Source organism: Octodon degus, unplaced genomic scaffold (genome assembly GCF_000260255.1).
Source record: "Octodon degus isolate 3935 unplaced genomic scaffold, OctDeg1.0 scaffold00076, whole genome shotgun sequence".
Classification (NCBI taxonomy): domain Eukaryota; kingdom Metazoa; phylum Chordata; class Mammalia; order Rodentia; family Octodontidae; genus Octodon; species Octodon degus.
Genome location: NW_004524652.1, coordinates 7,408,614 through 7,434,362, shown reverse-complemented (window position 1 = coordinate 7,434,362; position 25,749 = coordinate 7,408,614). Strand labels below are relative to the sequence as shown.

The window sequence follows — 25,749 nt, the reverse complement described above, 5'->3', positions numbered from 1 at the left end:
TGGGATTATACGTGCACTGAGCAGCGCACGCGTATGATTCCAGCACTGAGGCTGAAGCAGGACGGTGAAAAAGAATCTAGCCTAGCCTGTAATGTGACCCTGCAAGAACACTGTGCGTGTGTGTGCGTGTGTGCGTGTGTGCACCCGTGCGCGAGTCACACAGAGGAGAGACCCTTGGTGGCCACTAGGAGGCGCTGCAGAGCCAAGGCTGTGCCCGTGGAAGACGGTTCCTCCGCCGTGTGGGGTGTCTGGGTGCCTGGAGGAACTGCTGCCTTGCTCCCCAGGCTGCCTCCCCAGGCTGCCGCTGGCTCCAGCACGCAGATCCAGGAGGCCCAGGCTCACCCCGACCCCGCAGTCCAAGGGACAGGCTAGAGGCGGGGCCGCTGCCCCACCCAGGGCCCGCGGGCCTCTGCTCACAGCGGGCTAGCTCTGGGAGTTAACAGCGCGCTGGTCCCCGCTCCCCAGGGTGAGCGCTAATAATGAGAAACTCGGCTACACCGAGACTAAAAATATCCCGCCACAGCCACGCGGCTCGGCAGCGGAGGTCAGGAAGCCAGACAGCTTGGCTGCGCAAGACAGGGACGCATGGGTGCTGGGAGCCCTGCAGCAACAGCAAGAGACAGCACCAGGCTGGGATGGCCAGTGCCAGGCCTCCACGTCCCCGGCTCATGCAGGGGTTGGGATCTGCTGCGCTGGCCTGTGGTGCCTCCGACCCAGGAAAAGGGACACTCCACTCTGGGGAGCTGCCACGCCGGGGAGCCACGCTACGGCTCCACAGTGCGCAGACTGCTGCTGGTACCATCCCTCTGCACCCCAGGAACCTGGTGGACCTTAGACACTGAGTCTGAAGCGGCAACTCCTGGCCAGCTGTTGTGCCAGGTTCTCGGGAAGGAGACCCAGCGAGAAGAATCACAAGCTCTAGGCCAGCCTGGGTAACTTACAAATAGGGCTGGGACACTTCAGCAAGGTCAAAAATCCACCAGAGGTGGTCCCCAGAAGAACAAAACACATCAAGCCCTGTACCCTGTTTTACACAGGTAAAGAGAAAGGGAAACAGACAGTTGGGGTGACCTGCCTGAGGCCACACAGCATGAACCAAACACTCTGGCCTCCTCCGCCCTGACTTCCTGTTCTCACCCATTTGTGCAATTTAGGGTCCCAGCCCCTACGGGTCAGAGGCCGGGGCTGGCACTCATGAGGGGCACCGGGGCCAGAGTCTCAACCCTACAAAGAAATCGGACCAAGCAGGAGCTGAGTGCACCACACATAAACACGTGTATGGCAGGGCATCCAGCTAGTGCATGGGATGCGATGCCCAGGTTCCATCTTCCCCACAGCAAAAAATAACACGCAGCCACAGAAGGAGGCTTAAGGTAAAAAAGGGATTTTGGAAAACTCTTCAGGCAAATGAGTCCTTAACCCATTTATGAGGTTTGGGGAAACAATACTATTATGTTTTTGGTTGATGAAAATATCCTGTTTCCACTTGATAGGATCTCAGAAGGGAAATGCAAGCACAAGCTGGCATGGGGGGAACAGGCCAGCGCCTGGGAGGCTGAGGCAGGAGGATTACCTGAAGTTTGAGGCCAGTCTAACCTACATAACAAGACCTTGTCTCAAATTAAACACACACACACAAAGAATGCAGCCACATGATAGAATCCTAAAGGTTTTCTGGAGAAAATCTAACATGCAAAAATGCACGGTTAAGGGCCAGTGACCTAGCTTAGGGGCATCAGTGCTTGCCTAGGACCTGAGTTTGATCCCCGTCTCCCCCCCCCCAAAAAAAAAAACCACTTAGGAAGGGAGGGGTGGCTCAGGAGTAAGCACTGGGCTAGGTTCAATCCCCAGTGCCACCAAGAAAGAAAACAGAGGGGTTTTTTTTGTTTGTTTGTTTGTTTTTTTTTTGAGACAGGGTCTCTCTATGCAGTGCAAGCTGACCTTGAGCTCACTTTGTAGCCCAGGCTGGTCTCAAACTCACAAGAATCCTCCTGCCTCAGCCTCCTGGGTTCCATGAAGGGATCTTAAGTCCAGCCACAGACTCAGGGATCCAAGACCTTTGAGCGCTCATACAGGTGTATGTGTATTTTTTGAAGACTGAAGGTACAGTGCACTATTTTCTCAAAAATCTCACCGAATCAACAGAATAAACCTATTCCTAAGAAAGGATTGAGGAATCCCTCTGGGAACCCCTTTGACCTAGCAGTTTCCCGAGATATAAACATCCCTACGTGTGGGAAGGGACATCCTATTCGCAGCAAGGTGACTCCTGGGACAGCTTCATGGCAGGGTGTCCAGCTAGTGCACGGGATGCCCAGGTTCCATCTTCCCCACAGCAAAAAATAAAAAAAGTGGAGCACCTGGACTTGGGGTTTGCACACTGGCTCCCTCTGCTGGTGGGACCTGTCAGGTTCCCTGGCGTCAGCCAGGGTCCTGAGCAAGAGGGTCATGATAATACTTTCTTTCTCTCTCTGCTTTTTTTTTTTTTGGTGGAACTGGGGATTGAACTCAGGTCCTCACCATTGCAGGCAAGCACTTATTCTACTGAGCTATCCCCTTGGTCCCCAGTTTTTTGCTTTTTTGAGACAGGGTCATATTATATAGCCCCAACCTCACCGCAATCCTCCTGCCTTAGCCTCCTGAGAGCCACCACACCCAGCCCAGGTCATAATCTTTCTATATCCCAGGGTGATGCACAGTGTTTCCTAAATGAACTACTCCTTCCTGAAAAAGAAATTTTAAGGTTGTTTCGCAAGCCCAGCAGGCAGCTGGTTCATCTGCCCCTCAGCGCCTCTGCGGATGCTGAGTGGGAGGGCGCTGCCCCTTCCCCTATCTGCCTACTCCCTGCTCCTGGGCCACAGGGAGCCGGTGGGCCCCATGAGGTCCCCTGGCCAGAGGGACACACCGGCCCCCCAGGCAAGCAGCAGCGTGGTTCACAGCTGCCACACCCACGCAGCCAGCCCGCCTGCACCAGCCCTGCCCACCTTCACGCCCTCCAGGAGCGCCTGCGGGTCCTCGATGCCCTCTGGGATGCACTTCTTGTTCTCGGGGAGGGACTCGAGCTTCTCCACCAGGGCCTTGAGCCCCTTCAGCTCGAACTCGGTGAGGTGGGTCCACTTGGCCGGTGCCTCGGGGGCGGGCGAGCCGGTAGGCGTCTTGGGGTAGTCGCAGGGCGCGGTGGCCGACTTCACGCTGTCCTCAGACTCATTAGACAGCGTCCTCTTGAGCAAGCGCGCGCCACCGGGTGGCCTGGGCTTCTTGCCCGGGCTCTCCTGCGCCTCTGAGGGGGTGCCGGGCGAGGCGGGGCCCTCGGCGCCAGGCCTGGGTGTCCTCTCCAACCCGTCCGCCGACTCCTTCTCCTCCTCCTCTTCCTCCTCCTCCTCCTGGGGCTGCTGCTCACAGGACTCTTCCTCCATCTCCAGCCAGGAATCGGATGAGAAGCCGTCTATGCTGGCCTTCCGTGAGGCATCTGCGCGGTGGAGATGGCAGAAGGCACGCAGGATGAGGCCCCGGCTCCTGCCCTAGCCCCATTCACACCCCCGCAGGCTGCCCCCCGCCCAACGCACAGCGTTTTACTAAATGTATAAAAGAAGGCCAAAGGCCAGGCGCGATGAGGCAGGAGGATGGAAAATTTAAGGTCAAGCTGTGCGATTTAGTGAGACCCTGCACCAAAATAAAATTAAATTGAAGGAGCTGAAGATGCCAGGCATGGTGGTGTCCCAGCACCCAGGAGGTTGAGGCAGGAAGATGACCATGGGTTCCAGGCCATCCTGGGCTACAAAGTGAGCTCAAGGAAAGGAAAAAAAAAAAAAAAAAGTGAGCTCAAGGCCAGCCTGAACTGGAAACGGAGATCCTGTCTCTAAAAGACAAAAAAGAAGAAAGAAGGAGAAGAAGAAGAGGAGGAGGAGCTGAACAGCTCCGGGCTGCCTGGTTTCAATCCCCACAACCACCACCACCACCACAAAATGAAACAAAACAAGAGGAAACAAAACCAGCATGGGGCCAGGGAGGTGGCTCAGTGGAATAAGCGCTTCCCTGGCAAGTGAAAAGGCCTGAGTTCAATCCCTGGTTCCACAAAAAAACAAAACAAAAAAAACCAGTATGTATTACAGGATATCATTGTGTGTGTGTGTGTGTGTGTGTGTGTGTGTGTGTGTGAGAGAGAGAGAGAGAGAGAGAGAGAGAGGGAGAGAGAGACTGAGACTCCCCTGGCCGTGACTTCACTTTGGAGCTCAGGCTGGTCTCCAACTTACAATGATCCTCCTGCCTCAGATAACAGGCATGTACCATCATGACCAGCTGATAACGCTCATTGTAAACATCCCTAACTAGGGCACTGCTACAGATAGAAAGTGGAGGAGGGAGTGGTCCCACACACGCACCCAGCACTCATGAATTTAAATAAACAATGAAAGGGACTGGGGAGGTAGCTTAGTGAGAAAGCCCTGGCTTCCAACCTGGGTAGGAGAAGAATTGAGAAAGTGGATTAGTAGTTGCCTCAGGGGAGGGAGGAGAGGGGAGATGTGGAGATAACTCCCCTCTGTGGCTCTGGGGGACATGAACAACTTCTCAGTGACTCTGAAGGTGGCTGTGAAGGCCCGGAAGAGACCAAACACCACTGAGCTGTAGACTTTCAAGGGACAACAGCATGAATGTGGACCACACTCCAACTACAAGGACAGAGCTCTGGGGCACAGCGTTTACCTAGCATACACAAGGCCCTGGGTCATTCTCAGCTTCACAAAAGAGAAAAAGAGTAAGAACTAAGGAAAGGCAGGAGGGATAGAAAGGAGGGAGGAAAAGAGGGAGGGAGGGAGGGAAACGAGAAGCAAAATAAAGAACACTTCCTCTGAGCTGGCATCGTGATAAACACCTGCAATCTCCACTATTCAGGAGGCTGAGGCAGGAGGATCACAAATTCAAGCGAAGCCCAGCGAACTCGATGAGAGTCTCTCTCAAAATAAAATGAAAAGGCTAGTGGGTAGCTCAGTAGTACGGTGCTTACCCACCATGTCCAAGGCCCTGTACTCTATCCTTTTCTCTTTCCTTTTTTTTTTTTTTTTTCCTCTGTATTTTAGAGAAGGGTCTACAGGGTGTTCAGGGTCTCACTACTAGATCAGACTTGTAGTGATCCGCCTGTTTACAGCCTCCCAAGAGCTGGGATTACAGGTGCGTGCCACCATGCCGTCTTTTATAAAAAATCTTTCTTTTTTTTTCTTAGACTCTATCCTTAGTGCTACAAATGAAACAAAACAAAACAAAAACTTCCTCTGAGGGCTTCTGAGGATGACACAGGACAACACTACTCCTGGCACCAAGTAGCATCTGATAGACAAGGGCGTCTCCCTAGTACCTCCCATTCTCCTAGGCAGACGGACTAGAAGCACCAGGGGCAGAACAGTGGCAAGACAATGTAAGTGGGCACCAGTTACCCGACCCTGCCTTAAAATCTCCTCTCATACCCTTCAATGGAATCAGCAACATTCTTCTAAATAACAGAAAAAAATGAAAGCTTCTATTTTCCACTAGACCGCCAGACTTTCCCCTCTGTTCAGCCTCTGGGCCCCGTAACAACAGGAAGCGCCAGCCATCGAATCAGCTAGCTTGCTGTTTCCGGAGTGCCTCCAAATCTCCCCTGCTTAGTTGGAAGAGCAGGGAGGAGAGCCTGGGTATTTTCCAACACCCCCGATATCCCAGCACCTGAAGAGAATGAGTTTCATAGCCACCCCAAGAGCCCCCAGGAAAGAGCCCAGCAGAAGCGCCCCTTGGCATCCTCCGCCCAGGTCAGGAGCCTTGAGGTCTCTGTGGATGGGACAAGGAGGGGAAGGGCAGGGCTCATGGAGAAGCAGGGCTGGAGAAGCTACAGACACCAAAGAAACAGACCAATCTCATGCTTGTGTCCCAGAGAATAAATGCCCTGTGACAGACATGTTGACTCCAGGGATGCCTATGTGGCCAGAGGGGCAGACCAATGTCCCTCATGTGCACGTAGGACTCATGGGCACAGCAGACGTGACTCCAGGCCAGGCACCTGTGAGTCCAGGAACAAGGACACAGCTGTGTGTAACAGAGATGGCTGGAGTCATGGGCACTGACTGCTTCGTAGTCCCAAGTTCTGGTGTCAGGAGACCAGCAGCTGGTGACACAGTGGGACCAAAGGCCCTGGGAATCCTTTTTCTGGGAGATGGTCCTGCCTCAGCAACCACATCTGCGAAGCTACAGATGTGGACTGCAAAGGTGGCCCTTTGGGGGTCATGAATTCCTTTTCCTGGACTCTATTGCAGGGGACGGCTGACAAAGATTGCTGCCCCTAAGCTGTGGCTCCCAAGAACCACTGACTGGGTGTAGTGGCACACACCTGTCATCCCAGCATTCTGGGAGGCTGAGGCAGGAGGAGTTCAAGCCTAGCCAGAGAAACGTAGCAACTTAGCAGGACCCTGTCTCAGAATAAAACATAAGAAAGGGGCAGAGAGATAGCTCAGTGAGAAGGCCCTAGATTCAACCCTCAATATTCCCCCAACTCCACCAAAAAATAAATAAATAAAATAAAATTCCTCTCATTCAAGGTTTGTCCCCAGGCCCCACCTTAGAAAGGATTTCTGTCAGGCCAGACTGCATGGCTGCGGGTTTGGCAGTCACTCACCAATAAGCATCGACTCTCTCTGGTACTCCTGTGTGAGGTAGGAGCGCTGGGTCACGCAGTACACGTATCTCTCCAAGACATACCAGCACATCTCATAGTAGAAGGGGTACCGGAACTTGGGCTGCACCTGAAAGCCAAGACCAGGCAGCCACGGGTCAGCTTCAGGGGCACCAGGTGGAGGGAGAACACAGGAAAGCTCCCCGGGGCAGATCGCTGTAGTCTTCTCAGCACGGGGGGGTGGGGGTGGATGCTGGAGGGGAGGCGGGAGAGGGGGCGCCGAGAGGAGACGATGCCAGCAGCATGCACGGATGAAGCGGAGGTAAAGGCCTGTGGAGGGTTCCTGAGCTGCATGCCCAGGAAAGGAAGGTCCACTCTGAGCTTCTGCGAAGGGCAGAGAAACAATCTCTTTCCATCCTACTGGCAGTGCTCCGGGTACCTGCAGGTGGGCACCCTGCTTGATTCAAGCCACAACTGATAGGAACTCCTCATTCTAGAATATTTTTGCACATACTTTGCTGTCTCTGGATCCCCTCTGACGAATACCATCTGCAGAAAAGCTAAGGAGCACTCTCCTGCCGGGTGGGAGAGGCCAGGCCAGGAGGACCAATGGGGTGGGTGGAGAATGGCCTCACCTACTTGCAGGGGCGGGGCCTCAGGCTGGGAGGGCCAATGAGGACAGCGGCGTGGTCTCACCTCCCTCCTTGGGCGGGGCCTCAGAGGAGCCCACCTCCACCTCCTCCCCAAGACCACACTGCCTGTCCTGTATTTCCACCAAGTGCTCCCTGGACATAAGTTCCAGGTATGACTGCTAGTGAGAGATACACATCCAGGTATGGAGCTGGAGAACACATGGAGACCCCCTCTCAGCTCACCGGCCCTTTATGTATTTATTTTTGTGCTAATACTGGACATAGAGTCCAGAGTCTTGAGCATATTGGGCAAGTGCTCTATCACTAGGCTACATCTCCAGCCCAACCCTCTTCTTAGTTTTTTATTTTTTGTTTTTTTGAAGTGAACACAGCAAGATTTTATTGTCTTAATAAAACAAAACAAAGTGAAAAGTGGATTACTTGGCTCTCTCTCTCTCTCTCTCTCTCTCTGTATTTGTTATTATAGGGTCTCACTACATACCTCGGACTTGTGATCCTCCCTATTTCAGTCTCCCCAGCGCTGGGATTACAGGTGCGCACCACTATGCCTGGACTCTGGCCAGCTCAGCCTGCCCTAGGGGTGGGGCTGGCGCAGCATGCGGTGCCAGGAATCGAACCCAAACTGGGGTCCCTGCACTTGCCTAAGCAGGCACTTTAGGTCACTGAGCTGGCCCTTTTTCTTCTTATCTAGTTTTTTTTTTTTTTTTTTTTTTGAGACAAGGTCTCGTAAGATCAGGTAAGCTGGCTTCAAACTTGCAATCCTCCTGCCTCAGTCTCCTGAGTGCCTGGATTACAGGCGAGGGCCACCAAACTGGGTTCCTCAGCTATTTTTATAGGAGGGGAAGTAAAGGTGTAAGGCAGCATATATGGTACTAAGAAAAGGCCTGGGGTGCTGGGGGTTTCCCATGGGTGGCAGGGGAGGGTCTACCCGGAGGAAACCACAGTTGAAGATGGGAGAGAAGCAGCCCTGCTAGCCCAGCTGCGGAGGCATGTGCTGGCACCTGGATCCTGAGCGGGCATGGAGGGTGGTGCGTCTCCACCACGGGTGCTCAGAGGCCTGCATGCACATGCGGGCTGCTCTGCCCTCTGCCCCTAGAGCGCATGTGCCGGACCCGGAGCACCCCCTCACCGCTCCCATCCCCAGGAGCTCAGGAGCTGGAGTCCAGCAAGCACAGCCCCACCTGCCCGTCTGGGTCTTTCTGCTGACAAGAAAAGGACAGCACTGTACACTTCCAGGACAAAGACAATCCAGCGGACCTAAACGTTCCATTGGCTCTCAAATCTGTCTTCCATCATTCTCCAAGGCCAGGCAGGGGAAAGGCTCCTGTTCTGCTCTGGACCCCTCACCCACTCCTAACTCACTCAGCCCTCCCCTGCTGGAAACTGGTGCGTCCGCTGTCCCTGCCTCTGGTGGATGGGATCACGGTCGTCATGTGCTTCCCACGCCTGGAGAGGCACATGGGCTGGTTATCATCTAGCGTTTTCCTTGGCTCCAGCTACCTTCCGAGGGTCTAGGTCTGCCTCAGGCTGCCAGTGAGATGGTATTCATCTTTGTTCAGTTAATGCGTCGGTGCCCCCTGGAGCTCACCAAAAAGAGGGACTCTTCAGCATGAAGCCCACCCTGGCCACCGGGGGTGAAGGCCGGAGCAGGGCTCTCATGTGGAAACAAACACCAAGCCTGGAAGTGCAAGCTGAGAACAAGAGCCCCCACTGACAGGAGACTCGGCTGCTAGAACTCAGAGTTTATTTTGACTTCTGAAATTTGTGTCCATGATCCAAGCCACTGTGCCATCCATGGGCATCACGATGCTTACAAATCCTAATAAATCAGAGAAGACTGGAGGGGGACTGTATTTCAAGAGGAAAGACAAATAATCTTCCCTCTTGGCTGCTGAATCCAAGGGAAACCAGCCGGGTTGAAACAAATGCTGATGAAGAAATTAAAAGTGGTTTTTATTGTTGTTGTTGTTGATTTTTTTTTTTTTTTTTTCCAAGAGAGGACTGCAGGAAACAAAATTTGCAAAGAATTGACTTACAAACAGGTTGCCGCCTTCCACCCTTCGGCTTCAAAAGGTTTCAGCCACATGCCTGGGAACATCAAACACATGATTGCTCACTATTACTTGGTGACAAACTTAAGAGCCTCACCAAACTGAGTTGTTAACCAACCTCAGTCCGAAACAAAGGGCCAGGCAGGCAGACCACGCGCTGCCCCTGCCTGGTGGGCAGTGGGTCTCTCAGTTTGGGTCCATCCAAGTGGCACCTGGTCTGGGCTAAGAAGCCAGGCTCTCTGGAGTTGAGCAGCCTCCGGCAATGAGAGCTGCAGGCGCCTCTGTATATCTAGAACTCCCGGATCTTGAGGAGTTGAACTATAATATGAGGGTGGGTAGTAGTGTCTTAAAATTTGTTTTTCTCCTGGAAAAAAAAAAAAAAAAGCAATGGGGGGAAAAAATCCAATGGTAGAGGGAAGGGGAAAGGAAGGGGAGATTGTTTGCAGTTTCCAAACACTCACTGCTCTGCTGCCGACACCTTTTCTGGGAAGGCTGCTCTCACTTGAGCCATTCAGTGGGGAAAAAATAAAATAAAACAAGCACAAGACAGAGGCAGTTGGTGAGTGATCAGTCTGGACCATCCCTACCCCTCAGCAACTCGGTTAGAATCCCAGCAGGACCATGGTGACACTAGCAGGGAAGAACAAGCACACAGCTCATCCTCCCGGGTGTGGCTCCTCCCTTGACTTTTATGAATGGGGACAGTGTCATCCAAGGGGGATGGCAATCCACATGTCCCCACAGGCTTGGACCATGTGGCCAGTGACACTGCAGGGTGAAGCCACCTCCCCTCCTGCCCAGAGAACTTCAAACAGTGACAGCAAGGCGTGGCTTCCTAAGGAGGTGAGCACCATGGGGTTCCCAGGTCTGGATGGATCCACCCCCACCTACAGCCACAAAGACAAATTCTTATCCTCAGACAAATTCACCCCATGGGCCTTCGGGCTGCATTTTCCCTGCCCTACCTCTTGCATTTGGTTTCCAAGCAAAGCCACATTTTAGGATTCTCGAAAAAAAAAAAAAAAACTATTTTTAAATGACCATAACCTTCTTAAGAGAGCTCATAAGGATGCAAAGAATGAAGTTGTAGCACATTGACAAGGAGTCCTGGCGCTTCATCTGGCTTCCAGGACTCTCTCTCTCCAGCGCCCTTTGTCTGCCTTGGCTTCTAACACAGAAACAATTGGGCCTTGTAGCCAAGCCCCTCTCCAAAGACCAGAAATCAAAGCAGATTAAAACGCCTGCCAGCCACCGGCCCCCAGACAGCTCCAGCCGCATCCCCAGTGGGAGGACAGGAGCCTTGGAGGAGGGGCCATGTCTCAAAGTGGGAGGACAGGAGCCTTGGAGGAGGGGCCATGTCTCAAAGCGTGATCAGTCCCTGCCACCCTGGCTCCTGCCTGCCTCAAGCAGTGTGGGGAGGTAGCTGGGCTCGTGGGGGAAGGATGAGGCCCAGGCACTCCTGGGTGCACCATGGGACTCCCAGGGGATCAGACAGTTGCCAGCAAGTGGCCAGAGCCTTTCAGAATTCCGCTGGGCTCTCTGGATTTCAGGAATTGCCTGAAAAGTCTCAGGCCTGACCTCCGCCTCTCTAGACGGCTCCATTTCTGTCCACACCCACTGGTCGGCTTGCAAACAAACTGGCTTGTTCTTCAGGGCAGGCCAAAGAACAGTTGGCTGGAGCCCCAGACAGCACTTGACCCAGACTGCAAGATGACCGCTCACATCCAGCAGGGCTTTTCTCCTGAGCAGCGTGGGGCGCACGCTCTAGACCAGGGCTGGCCAGTCATGCTGAGTGGGCAGGAGGGTGGGTGGGTGACAAAGAAGGGGGTGAGTCCACAAACCAAGGGTCCTGCACTAGACCTGGGCACTGCCGGAAATATGCATGAATCTCCAGAGCATGCCTGATGCCTGTCCAGTGCTCTCCAGCGGCCAAGGCCAGGCCCCTCAACCCAGGGATTATGAAAGGGATCCTACAGTGTGGCTGAGGCTTTCACCAGACAAGCAAGTCCATGCAAACAGAGGTCTGAGCACAAGCTCAGCAGAGCGGCCCTGGGGACACAAAGCTCTCTCCTAGGCAAACCCAGGAGGGAACGGCAATGGCACAGCGCACCCGCGCAGCAGCGCACCTGGGTTCAGGTGCAGGGAGGGAGGAGCCCCGAAAACATGATGCTGCGAGAAAAAAGCTGGACACGGAAGGACATGTCCTGCATGATTGCACAAGTGGCAGCTCCACAGATGAAAAGCAGATGGGGGGCGGAGGGGCCTACAGGGCTGGGAGAGGTGGCGATAGGCCTGAGCAGCACAGGGCTTCTTCCTGAGGGATGAAAACGTTCCTGAGTTAGGCTGACGGTTCCACAACCTTGTGACCATGTAGAAGCCACTGAACTGTGCACTTCAAATGGTAAATTTTATATGATATGAATTATATTTCCATTAAAATCAAGTAACTTTAAATACCTACATAAAGATATAAAAGAGGAAGGAGAAGAAGAAACAGATTTTCTTTGCCCCAGGGCTCCAGGTTCTGACCCCTGAACCTACCTTGGGCGTGAAGAGCCCTCGGCAAGCCCCGGTGTAGGGAAGCGGGGGAAATTCCCAGCTTTGTGGGAGAGATGGTAGGGGGCATGCACACTGGCCCTGGAGTCAGGGAGACCATAGCACTGCCCTGGGTGTCCCAGACCCAGCAGACAACCTGGCTCTCCTCCACCAGGTTTCAGGTTCCCTGGGGAAGGCACAGCCAAGACCTGACCCTGAACCAACCGAGCCCTCCTTCCTGGGGGCCCCCACCGTCTCCAAACATCAGTACCAACGACAAAGGGCCCTCAGCCCCTGGTGCCCCCTTCTGTACTCGAGTAGAAGGCCAGGTTCCTGATATCTCATGCTGCTTCAAGTTGTGCTTCCTCCTCCTTGGGGGGTGGGGGTTTGGCTGCCTCTGGGTGAACAGAAACCTCAGGGCCTTGCAGGGCTTGCTGTGCTGGGGATCCCCTGACTCCCTCCTTACAGAACCAGGAATAAGGCCCAGCCTGAGACAGAGCGGGAAGGAGGGGACTGTAGCAGCTGTCACCCACCAGGAGAGAAGGCTCCTCCTTACCCGGGTCCTGTCCTCAATCTCGTGGATCCGCAGCTGCATGGGCACGTTAAAGCTGTGCAGGATATTTCCGCCGAACACCAGGGAGTCCACAGGGGTGTAGACTGCGTGGATCCAACCTGCAGGTGGGCAAAGGGAGGATAAGCCATAGGCCCTGGGCACCCCCCAACACACGAGGCTGGAGTGAGGCAAAAGGTGTGCAGACAGGCGTGAGGAAATGGGGCTCAGGGTGCTGCACACAGAAATCTGAGGATCCCGGCTGGCCTGGAGGACTCAGGCCACCAGCTCCATGTGGCCCCCCTCAGTAACTCCAACGGCAATGGGAAACCCCACCCCGAGGTCTTGGCTGACCAAGCCTTCCTCCTGGACCTGGCTACAGCCACCAATAGAGAAATAGGCCCTGTTCCTAGCTCCCATGCTGGCCGGGGAGCTGGGGACCCCCTCCCAGGCCACACACCCATCTCCACATCCCCGAGAGTAGCAGCCCAGAGGTAAGGGTGAGTGAGGTGTGCAATCTTGCCAGAGGCACAGGGCCTGACTCCTGTCACCAACCTTCCCATGCCACTTCCTGGTGGCCACCTTAGCCAGAGGCCAACACCTGCATGCACTCTGCCACGCAGGCCAAGGGGTCGGGCGGCCCCTCCCTGCACACTGTGGCTTCTCCCCAGGATCCCAGACGACAGCCCAGCACTGAGGGAAGGCGATCCCCTTGAGCCAAAATGCCATAAGGGCCCTCCAGGGCTCAGCTCAGTAAAACTCACAGAAGCCCTAAAAAGAAGATAGTACACTTGAGCCCAAGGTACGAATGAGGGAACTGAGGCATGGATAAGTGAATCATCTATCAGGATTCTGCAGCCTGGAACTCAGCCCCTGTGTGGTCCATGAAGGCAAGGGACAAAGACCACCACGCCTGAGCTCATGCCTAAGTGCCTGGATGACTGCAGGGCTCCTGGCTGCCCGACAGGATGCAGAGCCGAGGCACGGAGAGCTCTGTCCGTACCAACTTCGACTCGCAGCTGCAGAAGCGAGGCTCCGAGGAGGTGAGCCGGCGCAAGAGGAAGCTGCAGTTGGCAAGGGAAGCAGCTCCATTTTTAGCTGTGACTGAAGTGCCCCAGCGTCCCGGAGGACAGGCCTGGAAACACACAGGGGAGGCAAAAAGAGACACAGGATGATAAATGAGGGGCAGAGAGAGGCAAAGCAAGGACGGAGGGAGAGGAACGCGCCGTAGCAGGCAGAGGAGGGCCGGCCAGAGGGGAGGAGGCGTGCAGCGCAAGGGCAACGGTGGCCGGCGACAGGAGACGCTGGGTCTCTTCTCCCCACAGCGGCTCTAACTGTGCTGGAAGGAAAGCAGCAGAGGCACAGCCCATCTCCCCCGAGCTCCTCCTCCTGGAGAGCTGAACAAGCCAGGCCTGAGTCGCTGGCAGCCACCACTGCCGAGTGCAGAGCTGCACCAGGGAGAACACACAGAAGCTGCCACACCAGTGCCAGCCACCCGGCCACTGCCTCTCCCCGGTGGGCAGGACTGGCTGTCCTCAGGGAACAGCGAGGGAACATGGTCACCAAAAGCCCACAGCTTGCAGACAGGAACAGAGGCTTTGCTCTTTAAAGCTCATTCTGCTTTCCACTCCGCAGGGTCTGGCTTGGGCCATCAGAAGCCACTGGGAGGGCAACGTAGAGCCACCTGGGCAAAAAGATGATGGCTGCCACCTCTCAAGAGTGTGGGCTTCCGCTGGCCTCTGCTGCCTGCAGGCTCAGCCTCTCGCAGCACACTTCGGTCTCCAGCGAGCAGGGCTCTGCAGCCTGTCACTGCTGCGGTCATTATCACACTGCATCATTCAGCAAGTCTTCCGGGATGGGCTGGGGGATGCCAGGGTCTCCCCGCCCCGCCCCCATCCCTCTTCCCATAGCAGGGAGCACGTGAGTGTCCTCTCTCAGGGGTGATGGTATGTCTGCCTGGCAAGAAGGAGACCACTTCCTCCCTGTGGGGAACTTGGTGAGCAAGAACTCTATCGATTCAAGCAATGGCCCAAGACCTATGGCAGTCTCACGGTCAGGGGAGTATGGGACAGGATAGTGCCCCAGGACCCCACCTTTATCAACTCCCTGCCAATGGCCACACCTATCTTGTGTCACCCCCAGGCATGAGCAGAGAGGAAAATGAGGAGCACTGCTTTTGCAAGTAGGATCAGGGAAACCACACGTGCAGACATTAGAGGAATTCTAGAAGCTTTTCCCTCCGTCCTCCCTGCGACACGACTGCATGGGTGGGTTGAACAGCCTCCCTGACCAGCTGACCTGGGCTCTAGCACCTAACACTGTGCTCAGGAAGACCAGGGAGGGCCACCAGAGCATCCACAAGTCCCACATGTGTTCCCAGGCCATAGCCATTGGCAATAAGAAAGCAATACACAGAGGCTATTCAAGGCAGGTGACAAGGCATAGACACAGACAGGGAAGGAGACAAAACCTACTGTCAAGGTGCTCTCTGGGACCCCAGGGACCAAGGGCAGCAGAGGCACCCTGAGTCTCACCTATAACCCAGACGCTGAGGATTCCAAGCTCAGAAGGCCCCTCTGCGGCTGGTGCAGGGAGGACTGGGCCTGGAATTGAACTCAGAACCTACCAGATGCTGTGCCTCTGGAGCTACATCCCAAGTCCCACTGGCTTCCTTTGTGAGCGTCTATGCGCCCTGCTCAGGCCAGGCTGGGAGGGCATAGGGGCTAGGGACAGAAGCAAGGACAGCCTTGCTCTGCAGGACTCAGCCTAACTGGTGAACCACAGGATAACCCAAGTCCTGGGGCAGGTTTGGTTCGACCCACTGCATGGTACAAAATGGAGAATTGTCTCCCAAACTCACATGGCCAGAAAGAGGGGCCAAAGTGCAGGTGCCCCAGTCCAAGGCTAACAGGGAACCGGGGGTTGTCCTGGGGAAGCAGGCTCTGAAACCGGCACGCTGGGTTTTCATGCTACCTTGTCACTTACTAACTAAGGGTGGGAGCATGGTGCCAGGAGCTATCTTTTTTTTTATCTTTAGTTTTTCTTTTTCTTTCTTTCTTTCTTTTTTGAGACAGGGTCTTAAAGTCTATATAACTCAGCCTGGCCTTGAGTTCACTATGTAGTCTATCTAGACTGGCCTTGAAGTCCTGGCAATTCTCCTGCCTCATCCTCCTCAGAGCTGAGATTACAGGCATGCACCCAACTTCCATCATTCTTTTTCTTTTTAATTTTTTTATTTATGTATTTATTTGGCACAGGGTCTTACTACACAGCTCAGACTCACAGTGATTCTCCTGGCTCAGCCTCCCCAGTACTGGGATTACAGGCATGCCCCACAGTACCTGGTTTCAGTGGCCAGCACAGAGGCATGACATGTGGTACTGGGGATCAAACCCAGAAACGCAGGTGCTTAGACCACTGAGCTATCTCCCCAGTCCCCATCATTCTTCTTAAGAGTAGAGGACATGTTAAATTTTTCCTTACATGTTTGCAAGGAAGACAAACAACCTGAGCACATTTACCATAGCTCATCAAAACTGGCAGAGCCAGGAGGAAGGCTGAGCCCACAAATGTGGTCAGGACACTGGAAGAAGATGCCCCCTGGTTTATCCAGGTTCTCAAAGTCCCCAACTTCCTTGGCAATGACTTCCTGTGCCAGCTGTTCTTACCAGGCTGAAATCCAGCAGCCCCCGAACTCAATGCTCCTGACCCTGACTCTCACTTAGCGGGCCAAATCCAGGGCCCTATTTCTAGTCACCCCACTCCTTGGTCATCTCCAACGGTTTTCCTCTTCCACATGCCTTTCCAGGACTGCCCAGGACTGAGGCCTGATGTACCACCAGCCCTTTCACTTTCCCAGGCAAGACGAAGTTAAGCCATAGCTCTCAAAACTTTTTTTTTTTTTTTTTAAGGCAGGGTCTCGTTGTATAGGCCAGGCTGTACTTGAGTTCCCAGAGAGCCTGCTGCTTCAGCCTCCCAAATGTTGGGATTACAGGCATGTACCACCACACCTGGCAAACATCATGTCATTTCATATCTTCCTAACCCACGGGCTTCTGCTGCACTTTCAGGTGGGGAGATCTGAGACAGAGTGAAGCAGGAGGAGACACATTGAAGTCACACCATGGGAATGAGAACCCAGGTCCAATGTGGGAAAACTAGCCTCAGATTCTCCAGTGTAGAAAAACTCTCACTGGGCAGCTCTGAATCCTGCCTGGCTTCCTCAAGGCTCTCTCCATCCAAAGCCACCATCCACCTGCCACAAATCACAGGTATAGGGAGGGGCTTCCCTGTGGCTCACAGAATGTGGATGCTGGGGAGGACCCCACATCCCTCAGAAGGCCCAAAGTATTTATTTCAGTCTGTGGAATCCAGAGTTCCAAAGGCTGGCTAAATCACTCAGTGGACTAAAGCACCTGCTTAGGCAGGTGCAGGACCAGGGTTCAATCCCCAGTGTGTCACACCGGCCCTGCCTCGGGGATGTGCAGAGACAGCAATTGAGACCGGGCATGGTGGAGTGTGCCTGTAATCCTAGTGCTTGGGAGGCTGAAAACAGAGGAGGATCACTAGGAATCCGATCTACGCAACGAGATCCTGTAGACCCCATACTAAATATGTTTTTTAAAAAAAAAGGTTAAAAAAAAAAGTTCCAGGGGCTGGCGAGATGGCTCAGTGGTCTAAAGCACCTACTTGGAACAAGCTTGGCAAAGCACAACGACCACGGTTCAATCCCCAGCACCACATGCCAGCCAGCCCCGCCCCCTGGTGGGCTAAGCTGGACACACACACACACACACACACACACACACACACACACATAAATAAATGTTTTTAAAAAAAAAAAAAAAAAAAAGTTCCAGGCTTTAGTTTTCACTGGTTAGCAACAGAATAAGAAAAATGAACATGGTATAGCTTTTCATAAACTCAAAACTAACAAATTTAAAGTGTTTGTGTTGGGCTAGGGAGATGGCTCAGAGGAATAAGCACTTCCTGGCAAGCGCAAAGGCCTGAGTTCAATCCCCAGTTCCACAAAAATAAATTAATTAATTAAATAAAGTATTTGTGTCAGTGGCATACACCAGTAATCCCAGCATTTGGGAGGCTGAGGCACGAGGATCACTGTAAATTGGAGGCCAGCCTGGGAAACAAAGTGAGCTCAAGGAAGGCCAACCTGTTACTACATACATTTTGAGACTGTCCAAAAAAATACCCCCCCCCCCGCCAAAACCACCTACCAATCCAAAGGAAAAGAGAAAGGGAGAGAGGGAGGGGGGAAAAATCTACTTTATTCTAAAATTTATCCCTATAAACTCTGCTTATCTATGGCTTCTGCATCTATGCATTCAACCAAGTATAGATCAAAAACATAAATTAAATGGGGCCAGGGAGATGGCTCAGTGGAATAAGCGCTTCCCTGGCAAGTGAAAAGGCCTGAGTTCAATCCCTGTTTCCACCCCGCAAAAAAAAAAAAAAAAAAAAATCATCAGAGCAGGGGCCAGGGATATAGCTCAGTAGCACAGCGCCTGCCTAGCAAGTTCGAGGTCCCGAGGTGGATTCCCAGTTCCAAACATTAAAAAATAAAAAATGCTCAGATTAAATCCCAAACGTTGGAAAGAGGAAGAAAAGGAAGAGAAGGCAAATCCAAAAACCTCAGGTCCAGGGGTCCTGGTTATTGTTTGTTTCAATTTTTTAATTAATTGTTTATTTATGTATTTGGTACAGGGTTTCGCTATGTAGCTCAGACTCACAGTGACCCTCCTCTCTCAGCCTCCCCAGGGCTGGGACTGCAGGCATGCGCCACCACGCCTGGTTTCGATGGCCAGCACAGCACCATGTATTCATGTGGTCCTGGGGATCAAACCCACCTGCCAGGCAGATGCTTAGACTGCTGAGCTATCTCCCAGCCCAGTTCTTGTTTGTTTTGTGATGATGGCTACCACTAAGCTGCCGTCCCAGCCTACTGTTTGTAATGCCCATTTTCAGTAAAATTCTGCTTTTGTCTGTTTGCTTTTTGGGACAGGGGCTTGCTCTGTAATTGAGGCTGGCCTTGAACTCGCCATGTAGCCCAGGCTAGCTTCAAATTTGCAGTGATCCACCCGCCTCAGCCTCTCAAGCGCTGCATCCCGAGACCTCACCAACTTGCTCAAGTCACCAGAGCTCCCACCCCCTACACCCTGTTGGGGGTGTGCAGTAAGTCCCTCCAGACATGCACAGGGCCCGCAGCATGAGCCCCAGGACACCTGCACGCAGATGCAGCCCCTGAGGAAGCCAGCACCCAAGGTCCACACGGCCAGCAGCAGTCCCACTCACCAATACCTGTGGGCTGGACCTTGCATCGCAGGCCCCCGCCTTCCTCCTGAGCCTCCACACAACACCCTCGCGCATCCACACACGCTGCACCAAGTCCCTCCGGCCAAAGCAGGGGTCCTCAGCAGGCCCAAGGAATGACCTGGAGCCATGGCAACAAAGTCACCCCAGCTAAACTCTGCCCCTGCGAATCCCAGATCTTCCTAACTGGACAGTGCATCCTCTGCCCAGCTTTCTAGAATAGCTCCGAGGTGTTGCCGAGCCCACTGAGAGACCCGCTGCCACATGCACACCTTTCATGGACACCCCATGTCTCGCCCAAACCCAAGGCCAACACTCAGAAGCCAAGTGCGGCAGCTTCTCCATCCAAAGGACCTTAGTGGCCTCAGCTTCCAGCCAGGGGCAGGTTCTCTGAAACTGCACCTATATGTAACTTCTGCTTATATACCTCCAGTGATGAGTAGCTTACTACCTAGCACAGTGAGTCACTCCAATGCCACTTAGGTCTACCTCTTCCTCTAGGAGACAATCCTCTACCCAGCTAATTGCAGCCACCATCTATCGCTGTACCAGGTGCAACAGCTGGGTACGTTTTTCAATCTCCTCTCAGCTGATGTGGTTTCCAGACTCTCCGCTCTTTGGGTCAACTGGCACTCCAAAGTATAAAACAAGAAGTATACAACTCCCCCCCACCTGTGGCCTAGCCCCTTTGTGCTCTAGATAGCAGGTCTGTTACCTCCTTCATCCTAGAGAGAATGCATCCATTAATATAGCCTAAGGCCAACCTCCCTGACTTCTGTATCACTGGCCACATCCACAAGTGAGTCAGCCTGTAGCCCTGCACGTCTTACTTCAAATTTACAGAAAAGAGCACTCCAGGGTCCTGAGTTCAGTTCCTGGTATCAAAAAAAAGTGAAAAGAGCCCCTGCTGGCCTTGGTAACAGATGCCAGTAATCCCAGTGCTCAAGACACTGAGGTAGGAAGACCTCTTCAAGTTCAAGGCCAGCCTGAACTACACAGCAAGACCTTGTCTCAAAAAACTAAAACTAATACTGAGGTATACAGAGGTTAAGTAACAGCTCATAAACAACAAAGACAAAATTTCAACTGGCATGGCTCAATGCCCTACTTGAGCTCTTGGGGTGCATATTCACACCCCACCCCCTGTGCCCACAGAACCCTCTCAGCCTCTCACAAAGAAACCTAGAGGAAGTCCTGGGGGAGGCGTCTTGGGGAAGACCTTGAAACTCCCTGGGGAGTCTGAGGCTTCGTCCAAGGCACAGACATGCTGAGGTACCTTCTACCTCTGTGCTCCCCAGGGGCTCTGCCAATGGCCAGCCTAATCCCACCAGGCCCACGAGAACCCTCACTTGATCCCAAAGCTTTGCCTCGGCCACAGGGCTGCAGGACACTGCCCCAAGGGAGAGGGAGCCAGGGGCCAAGCAGAACCCAGAAGAGCCACACAGAACCTACCAGAAGGGATGAAGAATGTGTGGCCCTGTTTCAGCTCAATTCTTTGGCATCGCTCCACGCGGTCTCCCAGAAAGATGTCACTCTGCTTGCCTGACAGCACCCATTCCTCATACAGCGCCAAGTTGTGCAGGGTCGGCGGGATCAGCCAGAAGATCTAAGGAAGAGGAGGAGGAGGCGGTCAGCCAGTCTCTGACCTCTTCCAGGCCCAACATAACCAGAAAGACAGTCCCACACAGACGAGTCCATTGCCCGGGCCCCTAAGACCAGGCCAAAGGGGGGCAGGAAGGCTCCCCTCCTGTCAGAGAATCTCCACTTCAGCCAGAATACCGAGGAGGCAAATTTCCTGCACCCGGGAACATTCTTTTGCCTGAGTCAGAGGCTTGTGTGGGCCTCAGGAAGGAAAGGAAGGGAACTTCCTAAGCTGAATGATGAAATGGGCCGATAAATAAAGCCGCTGCGCGCTCACTTTGGGGAAGGAGGAAAACAACTGGAATGAAGTGGTTTGACTCCCTCTCAGAACCTCGACCTACACATCCGATTCAAACAAGCACACATGCACACCCTGGCTGGCAGGGTGGCTGCCACAGGGGTACTTTCTAGAAGGACCCACACCTGTGCAGGGATATCTACAGCCCCCCAGGAACACATTCCCCAGAAGAGGCGCTCCACGGGCACCCAGGACATGCACTCTGCCGCCCTTCTCAAGCAAACCCTGCATGCGAGCTCTTGGAGGCAGGTGGCACTGGCAACTGAACCTCGAAGTTAAAGGTCCAAATGCCAGCTCTGAGATGAGACAGACTGAGCAGCAGAGATCTAAGGCGCTCAGAACCCCTGACTAGGCTTTCTCTCTAGACTAGACCAGTGGGCGGCACTGGGCAGGCTGATGTAGTAGGAAAAAGGCAGGCAGGAGAGGGCTCCACGGGAGGGAGAAGCCTGCAGGGGTGGCTGGAAGGGGGGGAGGGGTGCTTCCTCCCAGCACACAAGGCCAGAGAAGCAAGGCAAGTTGGCAATTCAGCGGGAACTCACCTTCCCACCCCGGAACACATGGTACCACACAGAGGTGCCTCCGAAGTCGATGTGGAAGTCAGTGAAGCAGCCTTTCACGCTCATCAGACAGTACCTGTAGCATGGGGGGGGGGTGTCAGGAAGGAACCCGAGAGGGGCATACCCTCCACACCGCCTGACCTAGTGCCCTTTCATAAACCATGACGCTGGGGGATTTTCTTTTTCTAAAAATCCAAATCTCACGGAGTTCCCCTGGCAGGGGATGTCCTTGTGATCAGGTGACAGTTTCAAGAAGCTGAGCCAGTTTTTGTTTTGAGGTTCCCAAGAGTAGCAACCAACAGGCGCCCAAGTTCCTTTGTAGCCCCCACTACCCCTCAACTCGGAGGCTTTCTCTCTGCTCCTTCCCAGCTCTAGTACCTGCAGTGTTGCTGGGGCTGCCAGGCTGCTCTGGAGCAGCTGGGCCCCCTGGAATTGAGCTGTAAACCACCTGTGTAGCTCGCCAATTACCCAGACAGTTCACTCATTCAACCAGAGGTTCAGATGCATGAGATGCACAAGACCCCACACTGGCCGACGAGACCCTAGGTAAAACTTAACTGACAAGACGACTAGCAGTTGATGACGTAAGCAGCAGGGCTAAGCAGCCCCAGCCCCCAAAAACCACACAGCATGAGCTTCCACCTGTATGAAATGTCCAGACACACAGAGGCAGCAGCAAATAGCTGAGTGGTGGCCAGGGGATAGGGTGGGGGCAGTCCTTAGCAACAGGGTTTCATTTTGGGGCAACAGAAACGTCCTGAAAGGGACTGTGGCCGCGCTACTCTGGATGTACTAAAAACCACTGGATTGCACACTTTCCACAGGTGAATGTTACGGGAATTATACCACAATAAAGCTGCCAAAAGTGAAGGGATTAAGCAAAGAGCAGGCAGTGCTGCCAGGCAGGGAGGGGAGCAGCTGAGGGGGGGTGGGACTGGGGAGGAGGGACCCCAGCAGGTCAGCTCCCTCCCTCCCTGCACAGCGCCAGCAAGCCCTAGCAGCCCCCCCCCCGCACCCCCAGGAACACGGTGCTCCTCTACCTCCCCCTATGAGGCTGCCCTCCTTGCCATGGGCAGAGCTTGAGGAGGGGGCAAGGAGCAGGCGTTCAAGTCCAGGCCTGGTAGACGACCGTCACAGGGGCCCCCTGACACTCACCCCTTCCCACGAGAGCCCCAGGCAACACAGACGGGCGGCCTCCTTGCCGCTCATGTCCATGCACCTGACACCTCCAGAGCCCCGCGCACACGCTTACCCACTGACCTCTTTTCCCCGCTGCACTTTGCCTTTCCGCGGTTTGGGGAACAGGGGAGGAACGGGGCGGGACCGGCAGGGAGGAGCCAGCAGAGTGGAGAGAATGGGGGCGGGCTTGGGGGGGCTGAGCCCCGGGGAAGGCTGGGCGGAAGGCGTGGAGGGCTCAGGCCCCCTCCTCTGGCTGCCTTGTGCACCTTGCCTCAGGTGGACCCGGGGCTTGGCAGTATGCAAGCAGCGTGCCCCAGTCCCTCCTCCGGATAGGCTGAGAGAAGCCTTAACCATGTGTCTGCGGGAGGCTGACAAATCAGAAGGCCTTCCCGTACATCAGAGCCCCGCTGCCTAGCAACCCCATCTGAGGGGTGTAGTTGACAGCCCAGGACGCAGGCTGTCACGAAGCTGGCAAAGGGGCAGCTAAAGTCCTGACTCTGGCTCCACACCCTCCCTGCCGCCCGCCCCGGGCCAGCCCGGTTGGGTCCCCGACTGCAGGCCTGGGATGGCCTCCCCCAAGGAACTAGGGGGCCCTGAAGCCCTCACCCACCCTACCCCCACGGACCACACCGGCCTCTTCTCTCTTAGCACCACTTCAAAATATTAGTCCCCGTTTTCTTAAAACCATCTCTCTATCGGGATTCGCTTTTTTCTTTTCTTAATCTAACCTTGGTTTCCACCCCCTCCAAGCCGCTGCTGCTGCTGCTGAATGCGGTGTAGGGTAAACAATTTCAGTGTGTGGGGGGTAGAGCCAGAAGTGTTTCCTTCAGCCTGCAGCTGGGTGCGGGCTGGGTACCCTGGGAGACCCGACTGGAGGGGAGTTCCTCTGCCTGACCAGACTGGTCACTGTCATGGGCCCATCCTCAGCCCTGACCCCATTGCACCCCATCGCACCCACACAGGACGCCCTGGCTGCTGTGTCCTGGGAAAGTTCTCCAAGTTGACCTGTGTCTCAGCTGCCCTCGGGTCACCCTCCATCATGCACAGCAGCCCTGCGGGGTGTCTGGGGAAGCCACTTCCAGAGGTGCCTCTTCAGAAGAGGCCCCTCCTACAAGAGTCCCTCATTTCCTGGCCGCTAGGCCTGGGCTGCCCCTCCCACCCAGCTATTGATTGCAGGCTTTAGGGCAGCCAGGGTGGCTGTGACAGGGCAGCTTTGTCCGGGTCCCTGCAGCTAGCAGGCCACCCCAGGCCCCCGCCCACGTTGTCTGGGGCTCTCTCTTAGCTCCTGCCCGCTCTGGCGTGACGCCTTTGCACTGACCTCTACAGCTTCCTCTTCCCAAGCACACCGCAGTCACATGGGCACCCCGGCTCCGTGCCACGGCCGCTAAGCTCGCCCCGCCAACCGCCCGCCACGCCAGCCGGGCTTCTGGAGTGTCTTGGGGGGCCCCTGCCCGGACACCCGCGCCACGGACACCCCTTGGCCCAGGTGGCGTCTGCGTAGGAGGGCACCCTCCAAGTTGGAGGCTAGCGATCCAGGGCTGCCTGCTGAGCCCTAGAGGGGCTCCCGCCCTCCAAGGCTGGGCTGGCTGGGAGGAGCATAGGAGGGGGCGCTGCACCTGCGCCTCCAACTTGGGGCGCAGCGTGGGGCCAGCCGAGGCGGGGCAGTTCCACCCCTCCATTTCTCTCCAACTTGGAGAAACTAGCCCGGCGTGGACCAGCCGGTGTACCCTTGGGCAAAGGTCCTGCAGGGGTCCCCTGGAAAGCTGATACCTGGTGGTGTGGTGGGGCAGAGGCCAGGTGGTGGGTGCGGGCATGAGCGCAAGCCCTCCACACCGCCATCCGCCCCGGGGACACAAAGAGCTGCTCAGCGACACCGGTGGCAGAGCACCCACAACCCGCCCGCGCGCCACAAAGAGCCCGGGGTTACCCTCGGCGGCGGTGGCGCTCCCGGGCGTCCCCTTCGGCAGCGGAGGCTCGACGCGCACCGGGGCCCGGCTGAGGACGCGGGGACCCTCGCGTGCAGCCTTCCTTCCTCGGAGAGCCCGGCGCAGCCTGCGCTCATCCCCGCGCTGAAACTGAACACCAGCGCGGGCGGCGGGGAGGAGGAGGGAGGCCGCGGCAGCGACCGCGAAGTGAAGCGCACCGAGCCCGCGCCAGGAGACGCCGCTGCCGCCCACAGCCGCCCCTCGCCCCCTCAGCCCAATGGGGGGCCGCTCCCACTCCCCTCTCTAGGAGACCGAGTGGGGACCACAGCGCCTGGCTTCTCCAAGCGTGGACGCCACCCTGCTGTGGGGGTGCCAACCCAACAAGGCCACCTTCCTGAAATGTGCCCATCCACCTGGTCTTAAGGAAGGTCTGATGCTCCTTGTTAGGGGGAGTGTCAGGTCCCGAGAAAACAGCCAAAAAGGCAGGATGGGGCTCTCACCCGGAGACTAGCTGTGCGACCGACTGTGGGCAACTTACTTCCCCTCTCTGATCCATTTCAGTGGGCCCTCCTAATGCCGAAGAAGGTGACCTGAAGTTCAACTCTGCGTCCCCAGAGGCTCTCGGGCTGACCCTGGCCCTGCCTGTCCCCATAGGAGCCGTGTAGCCTGGCATCACAGAAGGATCGTGGGAACTCACGGAGATAAGGACCATGAGCTAGAAAGGATCACACTGTGCATTGCTGGGGCCAAACTTGACATGGCCCCCTCAGGTCATTTCTGGAGCCACCCAGTTTTCAGATGAGGAGGCCCACTCTCGTCCCTAGCCTACCTCCAGCCCAATGAGGTGACAGCTTAAATCAGAAGTTCCACCTCTGAGGTCATAGAGTCACTGCCCTCCCCACATCCTTCCCCAAACCACAAGGGAGCAGGAGACACCAGAGCCTCTTCCCAACACTTCACCGGGCTCCACAGCCATATTAATTAATAGGTGCTAATTATTCAAGTGTTGATAATAGCAGCTGGTTCCATGCATGAGCTCCTTTCACCCTTGAACAGCCTGAGCAGCCCCAGCTTAGGCAAACCCTGCCGGCCTGGTCAATGCCCGGATTGTGCTGCTTCTGATCTCATTCATGGCAAGCCCACTCATTAGCACGTTCAGGAGTCTGCCCAGGAGGCCAGACTTAGCTCTTTGCAACTGGCTGGATTTTTTTAACGGGTGCGTCTTTTGCCTATTTAAGCAAATATTGGGCTGGTGAGATGGCTCAGTAGTCTAAAGCACCCACTTAGAACAAGCTAAGCTTAAGCAAAGCACAGGGACCACGGTTCAATCCCCCAGCACCACATGCCAGCCAGCCCCGCCCCCTGGTGGGCTGAGCTGGCCACACACACACAA

At 55.0% G+C, this 25,749-nt stretch overlaps 1 protein-coding gene across 14 annotated transcripts in view; it reads right to left on the bottom strand.

The window, feature by feature from the left end:
- Kdm2b (lysine demethylase 2B) overlaps positions 1-25,749 on the bottom strand; it is a 153,893-nt gene that overhangs the window by 62,309 nt on the left and 65,835 nt on the right. For 9 of the 14 annotated variants that reach the window (XM_023720646.1, XM_023720647.1, XM_023720648.1 and 6 more), the window contains 5 exons: positions 21,235-21,328; positions 20,209-20,362; positions 12,436-12,551; positions 6,644-6,770; positions 2,985-3,469 (listed from right to left, as the gene is read on the bottom strand). In XM_023720646.1, coding sequence (XP_023576414.1) covers positions 2,985-3,469; positions 6,644-6,770; positions 12,436-12,551; positions 20,209-20,362; positions 21,235-21,328 — 976 coding nt within the window. The other 5 variants (XM_023720654.1, XM_023720656.1, XM_023720658.1 and 2 more) reach the window with 5 other exon arrangements.